At 39.6% G+C, this 23,042-nt stretch overlaps 1 protein-coding gene across 8 annotated transcripts in view; it reads right to left on the reverse strand.

Annotated features, from left to right (window-relative positions):
• Window positions 1-4,212: 4,212 nt before the first annotated feature.
• The window catches only part of znf536 (zinc finger protein 536), a 228,412-nt gene continuing 209,582 nt past the window's right edge, over window positions 4,213-23,042 (reverse strand). For 6 of the 8 annotated variants that reach the window (XM_084349077.1, XM_084349071.1, XM_084349075.1 and 3 more), the window contains one exon: window positions 4,213-7,318. In XM_084349077.1, coding sequence (XP_084205203.1) covers window positions 7,038-7,318 — 281 coding nt within the window. In that variant the 3' untranslated portion in view covers window positions 4,213-7,037. The remainder of the gene's footprint in view (window positions 7,319-23,042) is intronic. The other 2 variants (XM_084349074.1, XM_084349073.1) reach the window with 2 other exon arrangements.

The raw sequence follows: 23,042 nt of genomic DNA on the forward strand, positions 1-23,042 counted from the left end.
TGTTTCCACCTGGCTCAGCTCTAATGAGAAAATAGATATTGGAAATTAGTCTGATTCTAGAGACAAGGACAAAAAGTGTTCCTCTCTTTATGCTGTCATGTCTCACTTCATAAGAATGAGGTGGTTTCATGCCAAACACCTTATTCATGTAGCCATGATGATCCATAAATTAATAAAACCTGACTGGTTATTGCTAGGAGGAAGAGGGAAAGAGAGGGGGAGAGAAAGATGCAGAGAGTGGGAATATGAAGGGCTGTACAGTGAACAATCTCTGGATAATTAACAGGAAGATAAACAAAACATAAATTTGGATATTGCATTTATTTGGACTACCACTCAAATATGCGTGAAACACGTTATTTTAATTAAAAGATAAATCTATGTGACATGCTGCTTCCCAGTTAATTATTCAGTGCTGTACAATAAAAACAAAACCCATTAAATATGCCACGCACTCTATTTCTCCATTAACAGTAAAAAGCGCTCATCCTGGGGACAACATTTCAAATTCAGCTGCTGGTTTGGCTTCTTCCCCATTTTTTTGTCCGTTCATTGCAGATATTTTCCCCACTATTTTCCCTCGCTTTGCATTTACATTGCTCCTCAGATCTTACAATTGCAAAACACTTAATGCGAGCAGTCACTGCTTTTGAAATGTATGTAAGGTATCCATTACAAACAGAACTCTTTCAACAGCACCTCTGCACAACAAACTCCAATTTTTACATTTTAAATCTTAGGGTTACTTGTTCAATTGGATGTGTTGACGCTGTTATAAAGAATGACCAAACTGTTGGGAAAAAAATGAGTTTGCACAAAGTTTTCAAGTGTAAATTTTAAATGTCATTTAGACAAATCATGCATTTCACAGTAACTGTAGGTTTCTTGGTTATCTTATGTTTTCTGTTGAATTATAGCAGTCAGGTTATTCTGGATGGAAAAATCACAGTTAGTCATAGTTGCTTACGCAGTAAGCCACAACAGCTAATCAAGAGGGATAATAATTTTGTTTTCCTTTTTTTCTGTCACCTTCAAACCTTGTGAAATGATTAATGTAAAATATCTGTATTTGGAAAGGTTTAGGAGGCTAGTACTTGTTGGTGCTGGAATCCTAGATATTGACTACTGCCATGACCCATAGTAAGAATAAGAACCAGGTTCAAATACCATAATCTTCCTTAAATAGTGGGGTTGAATGTTTAATTACTGGCTCCTCTTATACAGATGACAAATGTGCGGTAAAAAAAAGTGTTATATCTGGTTCTGCTGTTTCGATTTTCATCATTTGTTTTGAAACTGTCCATAAGGAGTATGTTGGGATACAGAGAACTTCCAGATGAAGTTGTTCATTGGGGGTTTCAAAACCACACCAACAGTTAAACTGGACCTAGATAGCATGATAGCATAGCACGACTAAGTACAGGACTGTTTAACTTTGGTTGATGAAATGCACATTTGCTGAATCTATGTGGTTTGTTAACAGTTAAGATGTTACTGTGATCTCTGTGTAGTCAAGCTTTGCCAAATGGCTAAATTGATGTTGGTTAAATATTGCTTTACACAGACTCAAGGTCTTGCATGCAACTAACCACCTTTTTAACCTGGCACCAGTCATCTCACACACACTCTTTTATGTTATATCTGTGAGCGCAGGGTTCGAGCACCACCATTGTCTCTTTTTCCCTTTCCTAACAAAGAGACATGTGGTTTTCAGCTGCCATCTTTGACCTGAGTCCAACAGTGTTATAGAAGTGCAATATTAGACCAGTGGACTCTTTCTCAAGACCTGCTGCCTAGATTTCCTACCATCAACTTAGCTACTTAGTGACATCACAGGTGGTCACCCTTTAAGCAACCCACTGACCTTCAATCTACTCAGGACATATGTATATTAGAAAAAAAAACACATGTCAAAAGAGATTAGATAAATTCATATAAAATGGATGTCAGTGAATTGTGTTTTCTAACATTAAATGTTATAGTGAACCCTCAAGTGCCAGGTCTGTGCATTTCTGAGGCTAGAAAAAGCAAAATGTGTCTTCAAGTCCAAGCCTGGATGTTGACACATAGTGACACTTCATCAAAGTTGAAAATATAATATGACCTTGAAAAGTTTGTCTTGAGGGCTTGGTTGCTTCTTAGTCCAGTGTTTAGAGTAACACTAGCAGCGTTATTCTAGGGATGGGAATGTTGGTCTGCTGCCAGTCAGTCCACCACTTTGGTCAAGATTAAAATATCTGAACAAATATTGGATGGATTGCAATTAATGTTATTTGTGGTACCCTCAGGATGAATAGTATTAACTTTGGTGATGCCCTAACTTTTCATATGCACTATCAAGATGTTAATTTTAATTTGTCCAGTCCTGGATTATGACCAAATACCTGCAAAACTAAAGGCATTCTAATCACTCTCAGTTGTGTTTTATATTTTTTGCTAACAAATGGTAGCATATTTATGTCCTGATCTTAGATAGTGACAATGATAAATATTTCCTGCTAAACATTGTGTAATGTCATTGTAAGCATGTTAGCATGTCTGTGCAAGCATTAACTCGAAGTACCACCGTACCTATTTATAGTCTGAAGAAGCCGCTACAATGATTGTGGACTTGTTTTTAGTCCTCTCAGCACCACCTTACCCCTCTCTTTCCAGATCACATGGGTTGCTTATATACTCGCCTGTTGGGAATTACCACTTAGATTTGAGTGAAACATTTTCAGTACTAGTGCCAGCAGTCTTTTCACAGTCAGGATGCTTTATCTTCTTCAGAGGAGTGATTGACCTGAATGGTTTAAATGGATCCAGATGCAAAGACAGTGTTTGTCAGAGGTTTTTTGCAGAAAAAACACTGGTTCAAAGTACACCAGAATGTCTAGACTTCAGTCCAAGTTTGATACACCTCTTTAATGAAATATTTTTCTTCTGTCAAACAGATGCAGTAATAAATAATGATCAAGGATATCTATCTTTTAAATACAAAGTTATCTACAGTTAATATAAGCTTATAGTTTGCAACAAAACCCCTCTCCTCACTTCTCCTCCCATAGGCTATAGGAATCATTTAGGAATGTGGGCAGTATTTGGACTAGGATTTCATACTACAGAATCCATTGCAGACTGAATTAAATGGGCATTGCTTCAGTTTTTTTCTCTTTTTTTTTTCATCTAGCACCAGTGATTATAATTGAGTAAACTGCATGTGCTACTGCAATAAGGAGCTTGATGGAGATCAAACAGCACGGAGACAATGGAATGGATTATTTTGGGATTACAGCAGGGGTGAAAATGGTGTATCATTCTCAGGGATGGACAAAGAGTACAAGTCACAGAGGAATCACAACAAATGCCATTCTCCGGTGTCGAAACAAAAAATGATTGCCTCATTCGAACAAAATGATGAAACTCTACTGATTCACATGCTTTAGCTGAAGTTGACTGGATACTGGTGCCAAAAATAGAACTTTTTAAAAACGTTTTTCTTTTAACCTATTGACTTTTTACTAATATATGTAAACATTAACACACGCACAAATGTGAAGACACATTCAGACAAGCAAGCTACAGCCACCATGAATACAGTAGTGCATTGAAACCTAAAGCTTATACTACATTAAGTTATCTGCATCTCATAGCATTAAGCTCAGTGGGAAAAGACCCTACACACTCAGTTATAAGGCAGTAAGAACAACTGTCCTGTTGGCTACCGAATTAAGTAAGAAAGCTGAAATAAATAAATAAATTACAGTATGTCATGTATAGCAAGTTTTCTGTCAGGCCAAAAAGTTAACAATGTAGCAACACAATTTAAACCACATTTACAGCAGTTTTCTTTCTTTTTTTCCCCCTCTTTACTTCTGCTCTCCTTCTTTCTCTCTGCTTTTCCCTCAATCTCTCCATGCATGAAGCTGGGATTGTATTTCTCACCCTGTTGTTGTTGTTCTTGTTGTTGGTGTGTGTGTGTCTGTGTGTGTGTGTGTGTGGTACTGTGCGTGTACATGCGTGTTTTGTCAAACCATAAACCCCTTTAGGCAGAGCTGTGGCCCTGGGGTTTTAAGAGTTTAGCCCTCCCCACCACTGCATGTGTGTTTGTGCAGTAAGATATTGACTTTCTTAAAGTCTAGATCATTTCTCTTTATCAGGAAAACATTAACAATCCCCCTGCCCCCAGCCCCCTACCACCAATACCAACCAAACACAAAGTGCCATACTTTCTCATTCTCCCTCTCCCAGCAGTAACCAACAGCTGTCGGCACAACGCAGTACAATCAAAGTTGATGCTTTTTTTTTGCCCTTAGAACAACTTAGGCTGATTTTACAAGATCAAAACATTCTATGTTGAATGATTTATGCTGCTTTTTTCCCCCTCAGGAATAAAACACAAAAATAAAACACTACTTATACACAGAAAGAGAATGCCTCCTTTGAAAATGAAAGAACAACATGTGTAATATTTCTATGGAAATGGCAGTAAAATTGAGACATAAAGCAGGTTCAAGTGAATGATTATCATTTTTTTTTTTTTTTTTTTACATTTTTTATCATGTCCCGCCCTGTGTAGCAACTTTAAAAGAGCTTATCAGAGGAGGAGATTAATCCTGCTTTTCGTCTGAGTTGGTGGTAGAGTGTCAAACTCTTCATGTGAGGTGAACTTTTATCAGGATGTCACACATCTTCTTCGTATGTACAGAATGCAGCTGGTTATATTGGAATATTATGAACAAAAATCCCCCCACAGCTTGGTCCAGGTCCTTGCCAAAGTGCTAAGCTGTTAATGGAATCGTAGTTTTCAGAAGAGATGAGGCTATAAAACAAGAGGGAATTCAGAAGAGAGTTAATGTTTCTATCAGAAAAATTATCTGTAAATGTCTTAGTCAGTCAGTGTAGTGTAGGGAAGATGGAGGAGGAAGAGAAGGGCCTCTGAAGCACAACCCAGTCGCCGGAATAATTGTCTGCAATTTACGGTTTTGCAAATGTTGAAATGTTAAAACGTTATGTTTCTTTAGGTTGAATTTTCTATTTTATGTTGTGACAATGTTGTGTTTATGATCTGGTTAGGTTTAGGCACAGAAACCACTTGGTTAGGGTTGGGAAAAGATCATGTTTTGGCCACCACAAACAAGGCTGGAGATGTCCCGAAGTTTACTTATGCAGTCTCGAACTGTGGTCATTGGCCAGCAAACAGTTCACATATTATGGCATGTTATTACTGTTGGACTCTTACAAACGGTCGTACTTTGGTCAGGTTCAGGCACAAAAAACTTGATTACGTTTAAGAAAAAATAATACTTTGTATTAGGATAACTACGTTCAGTCTTGTAACTTATTTTACATTACTTACGTCATTTAAACAAGTTAACTTACAGAACATATCTTAAAAACATCACTTTTGACTCTTGGTCACAAATGGTACAAAAACCCTGGTCTCTAGAGGGAACAGTGTACGACCCGTCCAACCAACCCGGCTGCACCCCAACTTGAAATTTTTCTCACTCTTTAGACTACTGCAAGAGAGGGACTCTTCAAGAAGTGATGCCAGAGGGAAAACTACAGCGTCAAACCAGGCTGCTGAATTTGATGTTCACACATGGAGTGAAAAGGGGCTTGACAGTCTTGACTGTTATGACACGCTTTATAACTGTCAATATAGTATCTGTGACACGTACATATGTGAATGTATCAGTGTGTTGCAGAAAGGTAAAATGCCAACATTTTATTCTGGTGACTGGGTTGAGGAGGAAAGAGTAGTGCTCTTGAGTGTACACCACTGCTACGCAGAACATAACACCAGTGCCTGCTGATTTCCCAGTATGACTGATGAGCACTGTATGTGAGTGTAGGTGTTGTAGGGTCAGTAGCAATGGTGGTGTGTGTATCTGTCATCATAAAGTGGCCCAAGCTAAAAAACAATTGGTTCAAACTCCCCTTCCTCCCCTGATGTGGAGCCTGTAAGGTGACCCGCAGACGTTGAATTGCCAAAACTGGAGCAAAACAAGCCTTAATACAGCTAATGGGTGCTTTAAATATGCCGATTGATTTGTGTTGTATTTTCCAGGCCATTCTAATGGATTGGGCTTGTAGTAGAGAGTGTGAGAGTGAAGGGAAGGACAAAGGAGAGAAAGAGGTGACTTTAGGGGCTCTGGCCAGCTGATTGGACTCAACTTGACCCCCTTGTGTACCGTCCAGAGTCGGGTTACCACTGTAGGACTCTGAGTGTGTGTTTGTGTGTGTGTGTTGTTGAATTGATTTCCTCTGCGATGACAGCTCCAGTCAGGCTGGCACCAATACCCCCTCCTTCTTGTTTCCCCTCTATCCCTGACACACACACGCCACCATCGCCGCCACTGACCCTATAACACATACACACACATACAGCGCTCGTTGCTCGGACTGGGAAATTGGCAGCCACTGGTGTTGTGTTCTAGGTGGCTGTTGTGGTGCTTGTGTGTATTCAGAAGCCCTCCTCTTCCTCCTCCATCTTCCCTACACTAACCGTTCTGTTAAAGCGTTTCCACAGATCATTTTTCTGATAAAATCATTATTTTTGGAGAAACATCTCTTTAATGATTTCAGATTGCTTCATCAGGCCTCCCTCTTGCTTTTTTAGCCTCCTTCCTCCTTGATTTGTTTTAAGTATGATTTCATTAATAGTTTGTAACTCTTTCTTCTCTCCATTCTTACACATACTCTACTGTGCTCAGTTAAAAAAAATGATGAATCACCTCACAAAAATACATAGATTATAAAGTGTTTTTTGTGAATGTTCACAGACTTCTAATAACACAGAGAGAGTATGTTTACATTGTGTTTATAATGTAGGAAGTGTGGTCTATTCACAGCGCTGTCATGAAGCGCTTCTGTTCATCTCATTGTCTTGTCGATTTTTGGTCAGTGTCCTCAGCTTAGTTCTGCTGGAAATGATTCTGACAGTGACCAACATTCAGGTGCATCAGGGAGTATTTTTTTGATGGTACAAATCCATGGCAACACAAACCTGAACCCCTGGATGTCATTAACCAGCCCAATTCATGATGGCTTCACTCCTGCTGACGAGACAAGGCATCCCCTGCAAACAACCCAATGTTACTCCCATGGCTTCCATCTGCTCCTGTCATTGGTTGATAAGATGTAACAACACCAATGGTGTCATCAGGGTTCTTCTCAAGGATGTCTGACTCGGGACGTGAGCGTTTGAAGCGTCGGTCAGGGTACTGACTGTTGTCAAAGGGCATGCGGTGCACGCACAGCACGTGAGTCTTCAGGTTGCCCTTCTGGGAGGCACTGTAGGGGCAGTAACTGCACTTGAATGGTCTCTGGCCTGAAAAGAGAAACAGAACAAGAGCATATCATAACCATGTTAAACTAAACTAATAGGTCTCAGGCAAGGCCTTTGAGGATCCCCATGTCACCACTTGTGGTGGAAAATGGTATAGCAGTGAGTGGAGGCTCCCTTAAAACACTACAATGCGATTTGTTATCAGCTGGTGGTAATACCTTATACAGCTGCTGGTTGTACCATAAACATAAAATCTGGGGTAGGTTTAACAGTCTAAAAATTGGATACCACCCAAATCTAATGTATAGTTATGACTGGATACAGTGTCAGATATGTGGAGTTCTGCTTAGTGGTGTGTGAAGCCAAACAAGTTTGACAAGTCTGACAGGTATAAAAGTGCCTGGATCTTCAGCAATGTGGGTGATAAGAGCATGCATACTACAGACTTCAAGCAGCTAACTTCTAGTTCAGCGCCTGGCTAACTTGAAAGGGAATAAAATGATTTAATTGTGTGGCTCTTCTAGGCTTTCCAAATGTTATCGGACCGGAAGGATCAAATTCTGATTGTGAAATGAGTTATTTTGTGAGGGCTGTGACACTCAAAATAATGTATCCACCATTTTACAGCCTCCTGTTTCACAATGTAAGCTTATGGGAAATAGTCTTTTTGGGCCAGTGTCCAGCATCTGATGTTTGGCCACTTTGTCAATTTGGCTCCAAGGCCTGGTGCTCTTCTGGGGGGCTTGGCAGGAAGGGAGGGAGGTGTGATTTTTTAATGATGTGTCATGTGAACGACCCGCCACTGCTTTAAACAGCAGCTAGCAGCATTTAGCAGCTAACTGAAAGGAGAAGAACGCTAACTGAAAATGTCTGCCAAATAGGTAGCCAACGATGTGCAAAGGCACCTTAAGCAAACAAAACACCTCAACACTCATTACACCAGCCGTTGTAATTGTCTGGAAAGCACTGCTGTAACTCTGTGTACACAAACAATGTTCTCAATGCTCGTGTTCATGTGTAGGGACCCTGGTGATACTACGAGCAAAGTTTCACGTTGTGTTGAGTCTTCTTAGTTTTTTAAAAATAGCGGTTTAGATGCTACCATAATGTTGCCCCTGGCACGCACTTGAAAATGATTTTGACCCGAAAAACGAACGGTAAATCTTAAAAGTGGCTTTTTTGTAGTAATTATGCTTTTAAACGAAGGTTGGACTAGGGTGCATTCACAAAAAAAGCCTAGGTTGCATTTTGGCGAGAGTTACACTTTAAATCAAAAGCAATAAAAAAGCAAAGCAGGAGTAACGACAGACATTGTTTACAGCAGTATTGCGTTATCTCTGTTTAAAAAAGACTTGTAAGGCACGCCTCCTTGCCTCCCCTCCATCATGTCAACAGTGTATAATACTGACCAGTATTCAATAAAAAGATATATTGACCTGGTACCCTGATCTGAACCTCCACCCTTATGGTCACAAGTCAATTTCTCAGGCCTCAAGGCTTGTACTGGACCTTATCAAGGTGTGTTCACAACACGAAAGATTAGCCTGAGAAATAGAGACTGGGAGAAGAGGGTAGAGTTGAGGACAAAGAGCAGAGGAAAAGTGATTTTCTCATCTGCGCCAGCCCAGCAGCACAGCAGAGCCCCTTACTGAAACAAAATATATCCTGAAAACATTACCCAACACTTAATACTCGCCTCACTTTGTGCAGTCAGAGAGCTCCCACAAATTCATCTGATCTAAACTTTTGCAGCTCCCTGAGTCGATATGCATCTTTTGAAGAGCGTGCATACATCTAGTCCCCTGAACACAATAGCTGAGCGGAACGAGGCAAGGTATTTTTCTCTATCTCCCCCCCTTGCCACAGCTCCAGCACAGAATGTTCTCCCTAGATTGAATCTGATCATCACTGCAGCAAACACAATGGCCCCTAATAGCACCAGCCGTTTCTTTGAGGGATGCCGATTACACCGCCATCATAACCCACTTCACTTAGCTCACTCACTCACAGACAGACAGAGAGGACAAAACAAAATGGAGAGGGAGGGAGGAAGGAAGGAGGGAGGGGCAGAATGAAGGAAGAGAGTTTGAGCCCTCTGTGGTACTTTAGGTTATTAATAACAGTACATTTGCTGTTACCCTCGTTTTCTTTTTTCACTTTTTTTTCTTTATCTCTTATTCAATTTGAGATGCTCTAAATCAAATTAACATATGGGGTTTAAAAGAGGCGTGGGGATAGGTGCAAGGAATATCAATAGGTAAGAGGCCAGGAATTAAAGAGGAAACAATCTATTTGAAGCACTCACTGGCATACACATGGGGTTAGAGGGAGTGAGTGCACACTCTACTTATATTGTATAAAGACAGACACATGCACACTAAAGTATACACACACAGGCGTGATGCAAGGACGCAGCGAGGCAACGCAGGATGCACGGAGACAGCTACTTTGTGTTTGGCAATCTGACACAGGATTTGGAGCCTCTCCGGCTTTCTGATATTACATTGTTTGCTCCGGAGCCACACAAAGGGGATTGCTACAAGTTTGGAGGCTTTGGATGTTCCAGTTGTCTGAATTTCCAGATAAGCTAGTCAGCGGCACACAATGAAGGGTCTCTTTTATTCGTGTGCAGTTTAATTTCACACTCTCTTACATTACGTTAAGTCCGAGAGGCAGAATATCCCATCCCATTTTACACTTTGAGAGCGAGAGCGAGTTATGCCCCCAAACAACTCAACTCGTTTCTTCTTTTTTTCTTCTTTCCCCCCTCTCCCTGCTTACTTACTGTTTGTCTCCGTGGACTTTAAAAATAAATACAGATCAAGCTTGGTTTTATCTCTAGGGAGATGTTTAGGTAAAAAAGAGAAAGTGTGGTTTGAAATACACGACTGGAAAACTTTTGGAAAGAATGTATAAACTTGAGTTAGGGTCGAAATTGACATTGACTCCTGCTGAGCCACTTAGAGACACACAGGCTATACTTTGTTATGGATTAAAAATTAATGAGTGGCTCTGTCTTTCTTACACTCACTCCCACATACACACAGGCGACAATCCACATGCCCAGCTACTTCAAAATGGCCAAATTTGCCATCATTAATCCATGTCCTCTGGTCTGTGCCAGTCACCAAAGCAGCCCACATGCTGACTGTCGCCCAGCAGATCCACACCAACCACCATTCCATAAAATTAACTATTTTCTACTATTCTTGTCTTTTTTGTTTTATCCATTTAATCTCCGTCACCCATCTCCCTGTCACTGGGTCACAGCAGTCACGACTGGTGTAACTACATGGCAGAAATGATTTCATCATCATTGGAGAAGAAAGAGGGTGTTTTGCATTAAGAGCAGTGGACTTGAGACCATCACAGCCTGCGATGTCTTTTGACCAGCCAGCCTGACCGGGCCCGGGAGGAAGACAGTCGGGATAAGAGCCATGCTAATCCAGCTTAGTTTTGGTGCTGCTCCTGGCTAATGTCCGGTTGCTGGAAAAGGAAATGGATAAATGGGAGTCAGGCTGACCGAACAACTTGAAATCAGAGACTGTTGTTCCCACGTCTTTACAGAGACCTGTCTCTTCCACAACATCTCGGATCAAGCTGTTGCACTCGACCAACGGACCGTGTTCCAGGCCAACAGAGCACAGGACTCACAGGACAAGGTGGACTGGTGTATTCCTGATGTCGAACTTTTGATGTGAAGATGCCTACCACTTTCACCATCATATTGCTGCTGTTTACAAATTGCCCAACTCATATTCAAAAGATGCACTTTGTGTTTTTGTATATTTGTATATTAAAACCTGTATCTATGTTCTGTAATTTGTATAGCATGAAGGAGTTTATGAACTTATATTTCGTTATGCTTCCCTGTGTTGTATAATGACAAATTACATTGTACCCAAGGGCGGATATTTCAATAAACAGAAGAATTTCTCAAAAGCAATTCCTGAGGGGGACGCCAAAAGTTATGTTATACTAAATGTATATGATATGATATATGGTAATGTAAGAGGAAGTGCTGATTACTAGGCAAAGGCCTACTATTAACCCATAATGAAAGATAAATAACTTCAGGTTTGAATCAGCATGTTTAAAGATGCAGCTGGTAGGTGTATTTTGGTCGTGTTGACACACAAGATTCAACCATGAGGTAATAGGCAGAAACAAAATGCAGTCATAACTGTAAATATATTTTGTAATATGTTAAGTAAATACAAATGTCAGACACATATTTCACCACAGTCGCCAGGATAACATTTTAGCAGTTATATTTCTGCACATGTAATAAAGCTACCTATTTTATTGGCATTTCCACAAAACGTGTAATAGTATCACATTCACAATACATGTTAAGTGACTGACTTTCCGTCAGGAGGTGGAGGGGACGATGCTTGTACCTTGAGGTTCTCTCCTGGCAAGAAGATTCCATAGACTATTTCAAATTAATTACATTCCCATTTTCCCCATATTCCCAAGTTTTGGTTTATTTTGCTCCACTTATATGTTGTTTACCAGTGACATTGACACAGTCTTCGTATTGCACTTTTGCTTTGCTTCATTCAAGCAAGCATGTTGTTAAAGGCACAGACACTTTGGTTTGGTTTCTTTGCCAAAAGCCTTTAACAATGAAAGAAGGAAAGAAAAGATATACATAGATAGAGAAATAAAGAGTGAAAGAGAGAGACAGAGAAAGAGAGAGAAAGAGAGACAGAGAGAAAGAGGCAGAAAGAGAGAGAGAGAAAAACAGTGGTCTTGTTTTCATTAGTGTGGCATTATCTAAGCCTGTTAATTAACCCCCTAAGGCCCTCTGCATGAAGATCAGAGGAAAAGGGAGAGAGGAAGTGAAGAGGAGGGCAGGAGGAGACGATTCAGTGGGTGGAGGGTTGTGTGTGTGTTTATGTGTGTGTGCACATGTGGCTGTATCGCACCGCTGCCACAAACCTGCCCATGTTTCACCTGCCAAACATGCTCACCCCCACTCTACTCTTCATCACCCCCCTTGCTCACTGTAATTATTTTATCTTTACCCATAAACACACACAGTATGTGTCCATGTCAAAAGTCTGGCAATAATTTCAGAAACATGTAGATTTCAAAATAAATGAAATATTAAGCTATTTTTTATTCATTTTATCATCTTTCCCATGCATTCAGATATGTTGATTAGTTGCAGTTCAGTCTGGTAAAACTTGAGTTTTTGGGGGGAGGGTGGTGATGATGGGGTCTTTATTTGATATGAAGTGACAGTGTGGAGTGACAGGGAGGACAAGAGAAAGGGGGCTTATTGCAAACTGTCTTATATTGAACGTGTGGCCATATGTGGAAAGTACAGCAGAGCTCTCAGAAAAGTGTTGTCTCGCCTGCGCCTTGTGAGAAGAGCTATCTTAAGACGGCAACAGATGGCAGTGCTGGCATCAAATGGCATTTAAGGACGGAAGCTTTTGGTTGGATGCCAACACGCTGTTCCTGGTCTTTATGTGCCTCTGTATATGTGTGAGGCAGTGTGTTTCTCTGTGCATATGTGCACATAAATACACACTTTTATGTGTTTCTATACGTGCATTCATGCTTCCGCAGTGTGGGTTTGAGTATAAGTTTGTGAATATCTGCACAGTTTGTGTATGTCAGTGTGTACAAAACACATAAAAGAGAATCAGAGGGGAAAATCTGGGGAAACATGAGGGTGTCTTTTTGGAATTCATGACACACGGCAACATTTGACAGGTCTACAGAAAAACTCACAAATGCATTTATGTGTCCATAATGCATATTAGACAGTAAGATACAAGGTTAAAAATACAGTGTACACCGAGTAGAAACTTAAAAAAGTAATACAAACTCTTGACTATTTAAGAAAGCTGTTCATGTGAAAAGACAGCGAAAATGTGAGATAGACTGAGATACAGATAGACAGAGAGTTTGTAGGCAGAGAGACAGAGACACACACAGAAGGTGTGAGCAATTAAATGTGCTAAACCATCTGTCCAATAACCTGCATGCATGCTGCGGCTCCCAGATTACTCAGCAAACTGCAGCAACACCCTCACACACACACACACACACACACACACACACACACACACACACACACACACACACACAGACAATGTCAATGCACCTACATAGAAAATAGTTTTCAGAGGTGTTTCACTGCTCAAATCATACTTCTATTGTTTTTTAAATATGTATCTGTTTATTTAACAAAAATATCTGTGTTTAGCTTTTTATTTGCTGTGGGCACAGCTTAACCCAATAATGTTTTAAATACAGCAGTACTACATTTTCTGTATTAAATGATTTTCTGCTGTGATTTAAACTACTCATATGCATGTACTTAACTTAAATTACTCACAAAATATGCAAAATGTCATCTTTTAACCATGGACCTAAATTCATTAATTAATAAAACCCACACCTTCAAGAAAATCTAAACAGAGTTAAATAGAAGCTATGTTATTGTTGGTGGTCCAAGAAAAAAAATGAATAATGGAAATGAATGAGGGGTTTTAATGGTGGGAAAATACACTTCAGAAATGCGTTGGGTCAAACTGCATGCTTTCGTTTTCAAAACTAGATACAGTGTATCAATGGGAGGAGGCACAGATGGATGTTAAGTTGAACTGAAGGGACTGAACTCAATAGAAAATAAGACAGAAAACTGATCACAATAGCTTATACAGCCATAATGTATCATTTTAAACTCGATGGGCATGCAAGGCGGTGAGGTTCAGATCAAAATAAAGAAATTTGATTATTTTGTGGGGGGAAAAAAAGAAGAAAGAGAAAAAATCTGAAAGTCATTTATGTAATGACATGCTGAGAAAGTAGGTAAGCTTGTCAATTTCTGTATACTGTCAATTTGCACAAGGTACCAGACTTCATTATCTGATCATGAGGTACAAATAACATGAATGGCAACAATGCACCAGTCAAGCTTTTATTTTCCACTACAAATCTTGAGAAAATGGAATGTTATTAAGGATTAGCTGAATGCCTGAATAATAAACTATATACAGCTCTTTGTTTTTGCCCTGTAGCTACATTTTTGGCAAATCTGCAAGATGGAAAGTCATCATGGCTCCTAGCAGCTCCTTTTTGAACTTTAAAGACAGCAACCATCTGTATGATTATATGCATATATGATACAAAAGAAACAGTCTAAATCTGAATCTGAGTCTGAACTACTGTCAAAATAAACAAAAAATCTGAATGTTTGAAACTTTTTCAATACACTACTCATTTTCTGTGTATAGGCAGGTAACCGCTGTGTGACAGCGAGTAGACACTTGCACATTGGGGAGTTTCCACCAGTGGACTGCAAGACCAGCAGGTCTACTGTATGTTGCGAGAACTCAGCCTAAGCTCACAAGGTGGACTGACCCTTACGGTGGACCAGCTATTCTCATATGAATAACACCCCCCTTTTCTTACACCTCCCACCCCACCTTTTTTTGAAAGGCCTGATCTGAAGAGAAAAAATGAATGTTTTAAAAAACAGTGTGATATTTAATGTTTACTACAGTCCTTCTGTTGTTCTCTGCTAGTAGCCAAGAAATGAAAAGTCTTACCTCATTTTTTTTTTACAGCCTAAAATCTAAAATTGTATACTTTCAATGCTGTGTCGATTTTATACCTGTTTTATTGAAAATGGTATCTTACATTGATGTTTCTCAAGGTATTGTACTGAAGTTAGAAATTCCAGTATTGTGACAACACTAAATCTGATGACTGTGAGCCAAGATCTGATGTTATAAGGTTTGCCTTTGGTTGACTGTGGCAAATTGTGTTAGTAGGGTATTGGTTGACAGTTCTATGGTGGAAAAAAAGAAATATTACCTGAAAAACGTGGTTGCAGTTTGTATCTGCAGAGCACATTATCTGTTTTTGTTTGAACAATATGTGTTCATGTTTATGTTTAAGAATCCCCATTAGAAGCACATAGATATGCCTCTAGTCCTTCTGGGGTCCCGATTATAAAAATAGAATACAGTCACGCAATAAGGAAGTAAAAACTATTTAAAACTGGAAAAAAAAAATATGCAGACACACAAAAGAGAGAAATTAGGATGAGATGAGATGAGATGACAGTACAGTAGAAGCAGTCCAATTATTTTGATACTGGGTTGAATATATTTATATTAGTCCACAACCATAGCAGTCAAACTTAGATTTTTGCCCAAACTCATTGTCAAAGTAAAAGTGTAAGTATAAGAGCCTGCTTGTTTTCTATGTTAAAGCCTTATGATAAATGTGGCCTGCATGACTGTGTGACTTTGTGTCCATTACTTATTTGAAATATATATTTTTTCTTTAAACTCCCCCCACACCCTCAGCCCCCTCCAAAAATAAATACATTTACATTACTTCAAACAGCCTGAAGGGAATTTATCCTTCTCTAGATTCCCTCTGATGAATTACGAGCATTTCCCTCAACGAACCGCCGTGTTGATAGAAAATTGGCCTGAAGTTTGGGGAATAGTGATTTGGTCTGTTTCCTAGCTTAACTAGAGAAAACCAACACGCAAATAACACCAGGGGAGGCACTTAAGGAGAGAAGAGGAACTGCTGGGGGAGGAGGGGTGAAGGGGAAGGAGCTCTTTCAGCATCAAAGCTAGCTAAAACGTCCCCACCAGGGACTAGGTCCCATGTTAAATACTGAACTAGATTATTAATTGCTCTACCAGTAGGACCTGTTAATAAGAACCCAAAATAGCAGCTCCTTCCGCTCTGTCTTCTTCTCTTGTTCTATTTTCACTTTTTTATGCCTTTTTTCTGCTGTTCTTTTTTGTGCTTGTGCTTAAAGTTTCTACACACACTCATTCACTCACTCATCTGTTTGCTTACTCAGTCACTGACTTTCGCATTGGTTCTTACTCACTCCTTCACTCATCACTCTTATTTCACCCAATCACTCCCTCACTTACGCATTGCTTCATTCCCATAGGCACTGACTCACTCGTTTTTTCTTTCATTCACTTATTTACTTGTATTTTCTTATATTCACGCATTCTCTCAGAGGGGTTTACAGTGTGCATGCGTGTGTGTGTGTATGTGTGTGTGTATGTGTGCAGACTGAATGCCCAACCTTGCCTTATTTTTCCTCAGTCAGAGTCCCTGCTGAACTGAGGGAGGCACAATCTGCTGCTGACCTGTCACTGTTCACAGATAATGGATGCCCAACTATGTGTCTGTGTGAGAATGTGTGTGTGTGTGTGCGTGTGTGTGTGTGTGTGTGTGTGTGTGTGTGTGTGTGTGTGTGCATGTGCGCGTAGGTTGTCATCCATGTCTCTCAGCAATAAAGAGAAAAAAAAATGGAGGGCAGTGGGGGTTGATAGATATGCTGGCCACCTGCTTCTCACTCACATTCTGACACAAAGAGCATCGGCTGCTCTGCTGTATTAATCATCATGAACTTCCTTTGACCTCAACACACAGCGACAACAGCTTAAACTTCGGGAAACAGTCTGAAAACAGAAAGTAGAGATTTTTCCATAGGGACCCGGAAGGATGATTATTTCATATTTAGCATTAAGCTACAGGACTGTTTACACTATAGTGTGTACATCTGTAGAAAATTATGTTAAATAAATCAAATCATCACTAGTCTGGAGGTTAAAGCAACATTGTGACAATGGGGTCTGAACAGCAGGGAGAACTGGGTGATGAAACAACCCTTTTTGGCTACACTACTGTTGAGTTTACCACTCAGTAAAGCACTGGCGCCACCCTGCTCTGTGACTGATAGCCAGGACTGTAGTGGTTAATAGGGGGAAGCTTATCTCAGCTCATTGTTGTCTGAAATAAACATGATCTGTTGCATCATTATGGTGCATGTTTCAGACGTACAAGAATAAAAAGTAACAAAAACTAAAAGATATTATTGCTAACATTTCAACTGAACATCACAGATAATTAGACACCTATAGCTATTGAGTATCACAACACAGAAACATGCAAAACAAACTTAATAACAACTTTACATTCACTTGTTTGCTTTAAAAAAACAGAACGAGGTGAATGTATCATAATATGAGATGAGATGGTAGGATTTGGATTTGCTCTAAAAAATACCAAAGTTAACAGGACTTTTCAAAAAGGCTTAAAACGACAAAGAAGCACCTCAGCTACCTGACAACTCTTTTACTACCACAGTGCCTCAAGAAGCACATTCCCCTGTACAACAATAAGAAAATAAAAGCATCAGGAGAGACTGAGCCTTTGAAGACTGAGAGTCATATTCTTTGAAAATGGTCTTCAAGGAAGTAATCAAGAATTTTGCTCTCATGAAAATTTTTAAAGGTAAGTTAGTGTTTAATTTTAATATTAATTATTTTGGCATTAATATACCCAGCTTGCAATACATGCTGTATACATAATGCATTGCAGTGGTGGTTTTTGTCGCTGTGCGATTTGTGTAGTGTGACATGTCATACTATTGGAGAGAGATGTTTGTGTCATTTTGAAAATGTAATGGAAGTAAACATGACATGAATTCATGTACAGTATGTTGGCTGTGGTGAGGCTTGACATGCAGTGGCAAATTGGTTTGTTGTGTTTGTCGTTTTGGGTAGTAAAGGGGCAGATGACAGGGCTCAATCCCCCCGACCTTAACCAGGCACAAAACTAAAATTCTGCAAATAATAATCTAATAATATTATAAGTGTACAATGACAGGTGCATGCTGTATAAAAAATACTTCTATTTTAGTCCTATTTGATGTAGTTTTAGTTAAATATAGGTTTGAAGGGAAGACCGTGGCTGTAATTGGATATTTCTCCATTTTTGTATTGCTACTTAACTTCCGTAAATGTTGTGAATACTTCCTCCAGAACTGTTGATGCTTCACTACATGGAGGGTTTGTTTGTGTTTGATCTCTGCCTGGCTCATGTGGGTGGTAGATTTTGAAAGGTGGGTAAGCAACATCTACCTTCTTATAATAATCACCTGCCTACAGAAGAACCACATGTGCTGTCAATGTAGGACGTAAAATAATAAACTACTTCACAAATAAGGTTAACGTTACCTCGTGGACTCCACATTTAATGATGTATTTGTTGATTCTAAATCTCTAAATCTATTAGTTTATATATAGAATAAGCCAAAATTGTCAGTGTCATTTGACTCTTTGTACTCTTTTGGTATAAATGTCGAACCGTGCTTTGCAAAATGTTACCACTTTATTGGTGATGGAAACATCTGTATCAATATAATAACAAAACTATAAGTTGTGTGTTCCCTAAAAATTATGAGTGATTGCTGCTCCGCTGTGTGTGTGTGTTAGGGCAGGTCACGTAGCCCTGACCAGGTGCTCCTCAAGGACACACATCCAATTTGTGCAAAACAGGAAAAGAGGAACTAATACACTGTGTGTATGTACATGCATGTGTTTCTCTCACTTGCAGATGATTTAACAACGGACACAAAGAAGAAGAAAACTGCTGCTGTGCCGCAGTGTAAACTTTAAGAATTTTTTCATTGTCTGAACTTATCAACTCCTCTCTGGAAGCATTGTGCAAGGCAGGTAATATTAGCATTAGACGAAAATATCCCTTTTTCACAGAGATCAGCTTGTAAACACGATCAAGTCTTGATCATGTTTTGCATTTTGCGAGTGTGATCCTGCATACAGAATAATCTAACTCAGAATTATCTACCAGGGAGCTTAAATCCCTTTGGATCCAACCAACACCATAACTTTTTAAAACCTCTCCCGGTAGAGCTGTTATTTACCCCCGTTCATAAGCTCTCCCCTCTTTTCTTATCTCCCTCCCCCAATTCCTCTCCCTCTCCTCCTCCTCTTCTGTCTTTCCTGTGTTTTCCTCCTTCACTTTCTCCACCGGGGGAAGCCTATTTGTCCGCTTTAAGTGAAATCACTCAATTCTTTCAGGAAGAGACTTTGGAGGCCCCTGGTAACCAAGAGAAGGAGAGAGGAAGAAAGAAAAAGAAGAAAGTATGTGTGTGCGTGAGAGTCCACCCTCCAAATAAGTTCCATTAATCATGGGCCAGAGTCTAATGTAACTAATATTTTACAATTAGAGGAGACAAGATGGAGCTGGGGGCCATCTATCTCCCTTACACCACATGATCATCGATTCATAAGAGCTGAGGAGAGAGAAAGAGGGAAGGCCACAGCACACCCGCCCTGCATAAAGCTCACACTCACAACACACACACACTTTGCTGGGCACACGTTGACACACATGCAGACGTTAACACACCCACATACATAAGCACAGATGCTTAGCAGGAAACAGAAGGATGCATAGGAATGAGGGGACAAGCTGTTACATTAGCCTTTATTTGTATATGTTCTGCTTAAAATGGGGGCTGCTACTAACATTTTTTTAGATTTTTAATTAGCCATTTTATCGATTGCTTTTTCATTGAATTAAAATGTAAAAAATCCACATTCCACACAATATTACACATCGTCTGACTCCAAACACGTTGAAGGAACATCTTCAAATTGCCTGTTTGTCATAAAAAAAAGTCCAAAACCTAAAGACAATCAAATTACAGTGATATATTTCAGCAGCATTTAAAGGATAAGTTCACTCAAACATTATAATTTAGTCATTATCTACTCACCCACATGCAAATGGAGAGTCTGCATCTGGGTGACTTGTTTTAAATGGCTCCATACAGTTTGTCCGGTGTTATCCAAGGCATGGAAAGCCCAGAGATCTCAAATTGATTTGAAAAATATAATTTACAAATTTACAAAGCCAAAATCTTTGCTGTTGCTGCTGAGCTAAAAGCATTAGCACGCACCAAAGTTTGTACATGAGCTCGACTGGGCGTCAAGGCTGTAAATATTGTCTTTTCAAATCATTTTGGGATCTTGGGTCTCACAGAGACTTGGACTATGCCAGACGAGCTGTTTGGAGCCATTTTTACATTTTAAAACCATTCCCCATCTACTTCAGTTGTTGAGGAGAACGCTGCAATGCTTTGCTGTAGAGTTACAAAACTTCACCTGACTTTTCCATTGGATAATGACTTATGACTTTGGCTTTTCTTTTACATTAACATCGATGAATAATAAAGGTTTTTTGCATTGTAGACTTTGAAATGACTTAATCAATTATCAAAATTGATGGCAAGTAATTTTCTGTTGACTGACAAATTCTGTCAGCATCACTCACTTTGTATACTGCATGACTGTATATTTCGTGTCCCCCCAAAAACAGCAATCAGTAATTTAATCCTTGTGACAGAGCACAAATTAATTTGGGACAGTTGAAAATAGCAGAGAGCAGAAAACAAAGAGGGAGGAAATGGACAATGACATAAAAGCACAAAAGCTAGGCACTTAACATCCTTTTATTTTGAAGCGCATTGAGCAATACTCTGAATCCCTACTGGCTGCAGGCGTCCTTCACTGACCCTCCTTTTGAAGAGGAGGAAGCCATGTCCATGTCCCCTGTGGCCCAAAACATTTTGACCAGGCTCCATTAATTATTTTCTACATTTAATTATTAATTTAGTTTATCTGCTATTGTATGATTTCAGCTAACTGATCAGTTACTTGGTCTTTAAATGAAGGTTTAAATGCTGGTAAAAAGTGTTACACACACAAATAAAATTTTGGAAATAGCAGATGATTAATTTATTTGTGATTTTGTATGCCTGCAATTGGTTAAATTTAATCAAAACAAGGTTCTCTAAATCCTAAAATTCCCTGAACACATTCGATGTTAGTTTCCCTCTGCAATGCAACATGCATCTGCCACAGGCTCTGCACCAAAACCTGGTCTGCTGTGCCCTCTGGTGGTCAACCATAGAGCTACACTGCCAGAGCGCAGCCATTCTAATTTTCTGAAGGAGGAGGGAAAATTAGAGGCAGCTGAACAAATGAGCAGAAAGACAAGTTCATCTGCAGGTCACCATCTGCCCAGCGACCAACTGAACGCTGGCATAACTGCAACCACTGCAGAGCGTCATCTTAAACACATCAATCCACACGTAGACAAGTACGCAGACAATTATACAAGACGGCGGCACGAACGCACAAACACGTGCTAACACACACGACTGCATAACATGCAATGGAGGAAAATGAGAGGAAATGGATACTGGAGAGACAAAGAGAGAAAGAGAGAGAGGGGGGAAATGAAAGACAAGGGGAGAGAGTGAGAGAATATGATGAGAGAGAGGAAGTTAAATGAAGGGCAAAGAGCGGTGTTCATCACGCTGTGAAAGAGGTCGCTTCAAATGTTGAAATTACTCAGCTGAACAATGAACAGCAACACACATGCACACACACACACACACACACACACACACACACACACACACACACACGACGGGCCGGACAGAATGAAAGATGACCTAATGTGTTCTTTAATCAGACACATGTGTACTCTTACATCAAGATGCACATCCTTGTATATGAGTGACATACATACAGGCACACACGTGCACCCAAAATATACAATATGATGCACACACAAAACATATACACGGACACACACTGGCAGAGCAAGTAATATCCTGATTGTTCCTGTTCAGTCTTATATCCAGTCCTTTGAAACATCCTTGGCCATGTGTGTGTAAGTGTGTGTGAGTAGATAGCAAGCAGTCAAACAGTTACTTTCTCCGGATGTGAGTTTTATTGGGAACAGATTTGGGGTATTCGTGGCAGGAGGCCGCCCACATCTGGTGCGATGCAGCTGATCCGTTTAAAAATTAGTCAGGCATTGACCTGGGCAGCCTCCCAGCGGCTCAACAGCCTTTAGGGTCCTGACGCGAGGTTAACCCAAGTACGGATTCCATCAATGTTGTGTGGATCAGGTTTCAGGCGACAGAGGGGGGCAATGAAACTGTGTAATATTTCTTCCTTTGAGGCAGTGAGGGGAGGAAACTTTGTGTTGGAGTTAACCTTTGATGTGTGGGGGAGTTTTAGTCTTTTTTAGATACTGTTATGATGTTATGCCAAATGATATACTTTACTTGCACTGAACATGCACACACACACACACACACACACACACACACACACACACACACACACACACACACACACACACACACACACACACACATAAACATGTATATAACTTAAATTTTTAGATTTTTTCACCCTTTGTTGAGTTGTTGACCTCTCACCCTGACAATCAACTGACGCTCATTTCTACCTTAACTTAAACACTGACTTTACCTTTGATGAACCCAAATTAACTAAATCTTAAGGACACACAAATGTATTGAAATGAACTGATAAAATCCCCGTTATGATCAATACTTATTTTGTTTCCTTTCTGACAATATCTGTAAAAAAACAAAAACAATCAAACACAGCAACACAGTGTACGAAGACATGTTGTATGTCTCAGTGTAACGTTCATACCTAGACATTAGACCAGTCTTGATTATCATGGGTTGTGGAATAAAAAAGACTTTAATAATATCTGGCTCAAACTATGATCAATTAATTATTATCATTATTATCATTCCATTTCAAAGAGAAAGTCAGTGAACATTTTGACTTCTTTGAAATGTTGAAAGTATAAGAGTCTTAGATATAGTTTGTAATTTCTTAGTTTCTTTTATCATCTTTTATCAGCATCATAATAATGCATTTGTAAATAGATGCATCTGATCCAAACATTCGCTGCGCTCCGATTTTAATATTGATTTTAAAAGTAACAACAATAACAATTGACACTCCCAATAACCAGTTTAAAAACACATAAAGAAAGGGTTGTATTTTATTGATCCTCAGTTGCTACAGTGCAGAATTGTATAGTGTGTTTGTGTGTG

Source organism: Pagrus pagrus (genome assembly GCF_965226575.1).
Source record: "Pagrus pagrus genome assembly, chromosome: 1".
Classification (NCBI taxonomy): Eukaryota; Metazoa; Chordata; class Actinopteri; order Spariformes; family Sparidae; genus Pagrus; species Pagrus pagrus.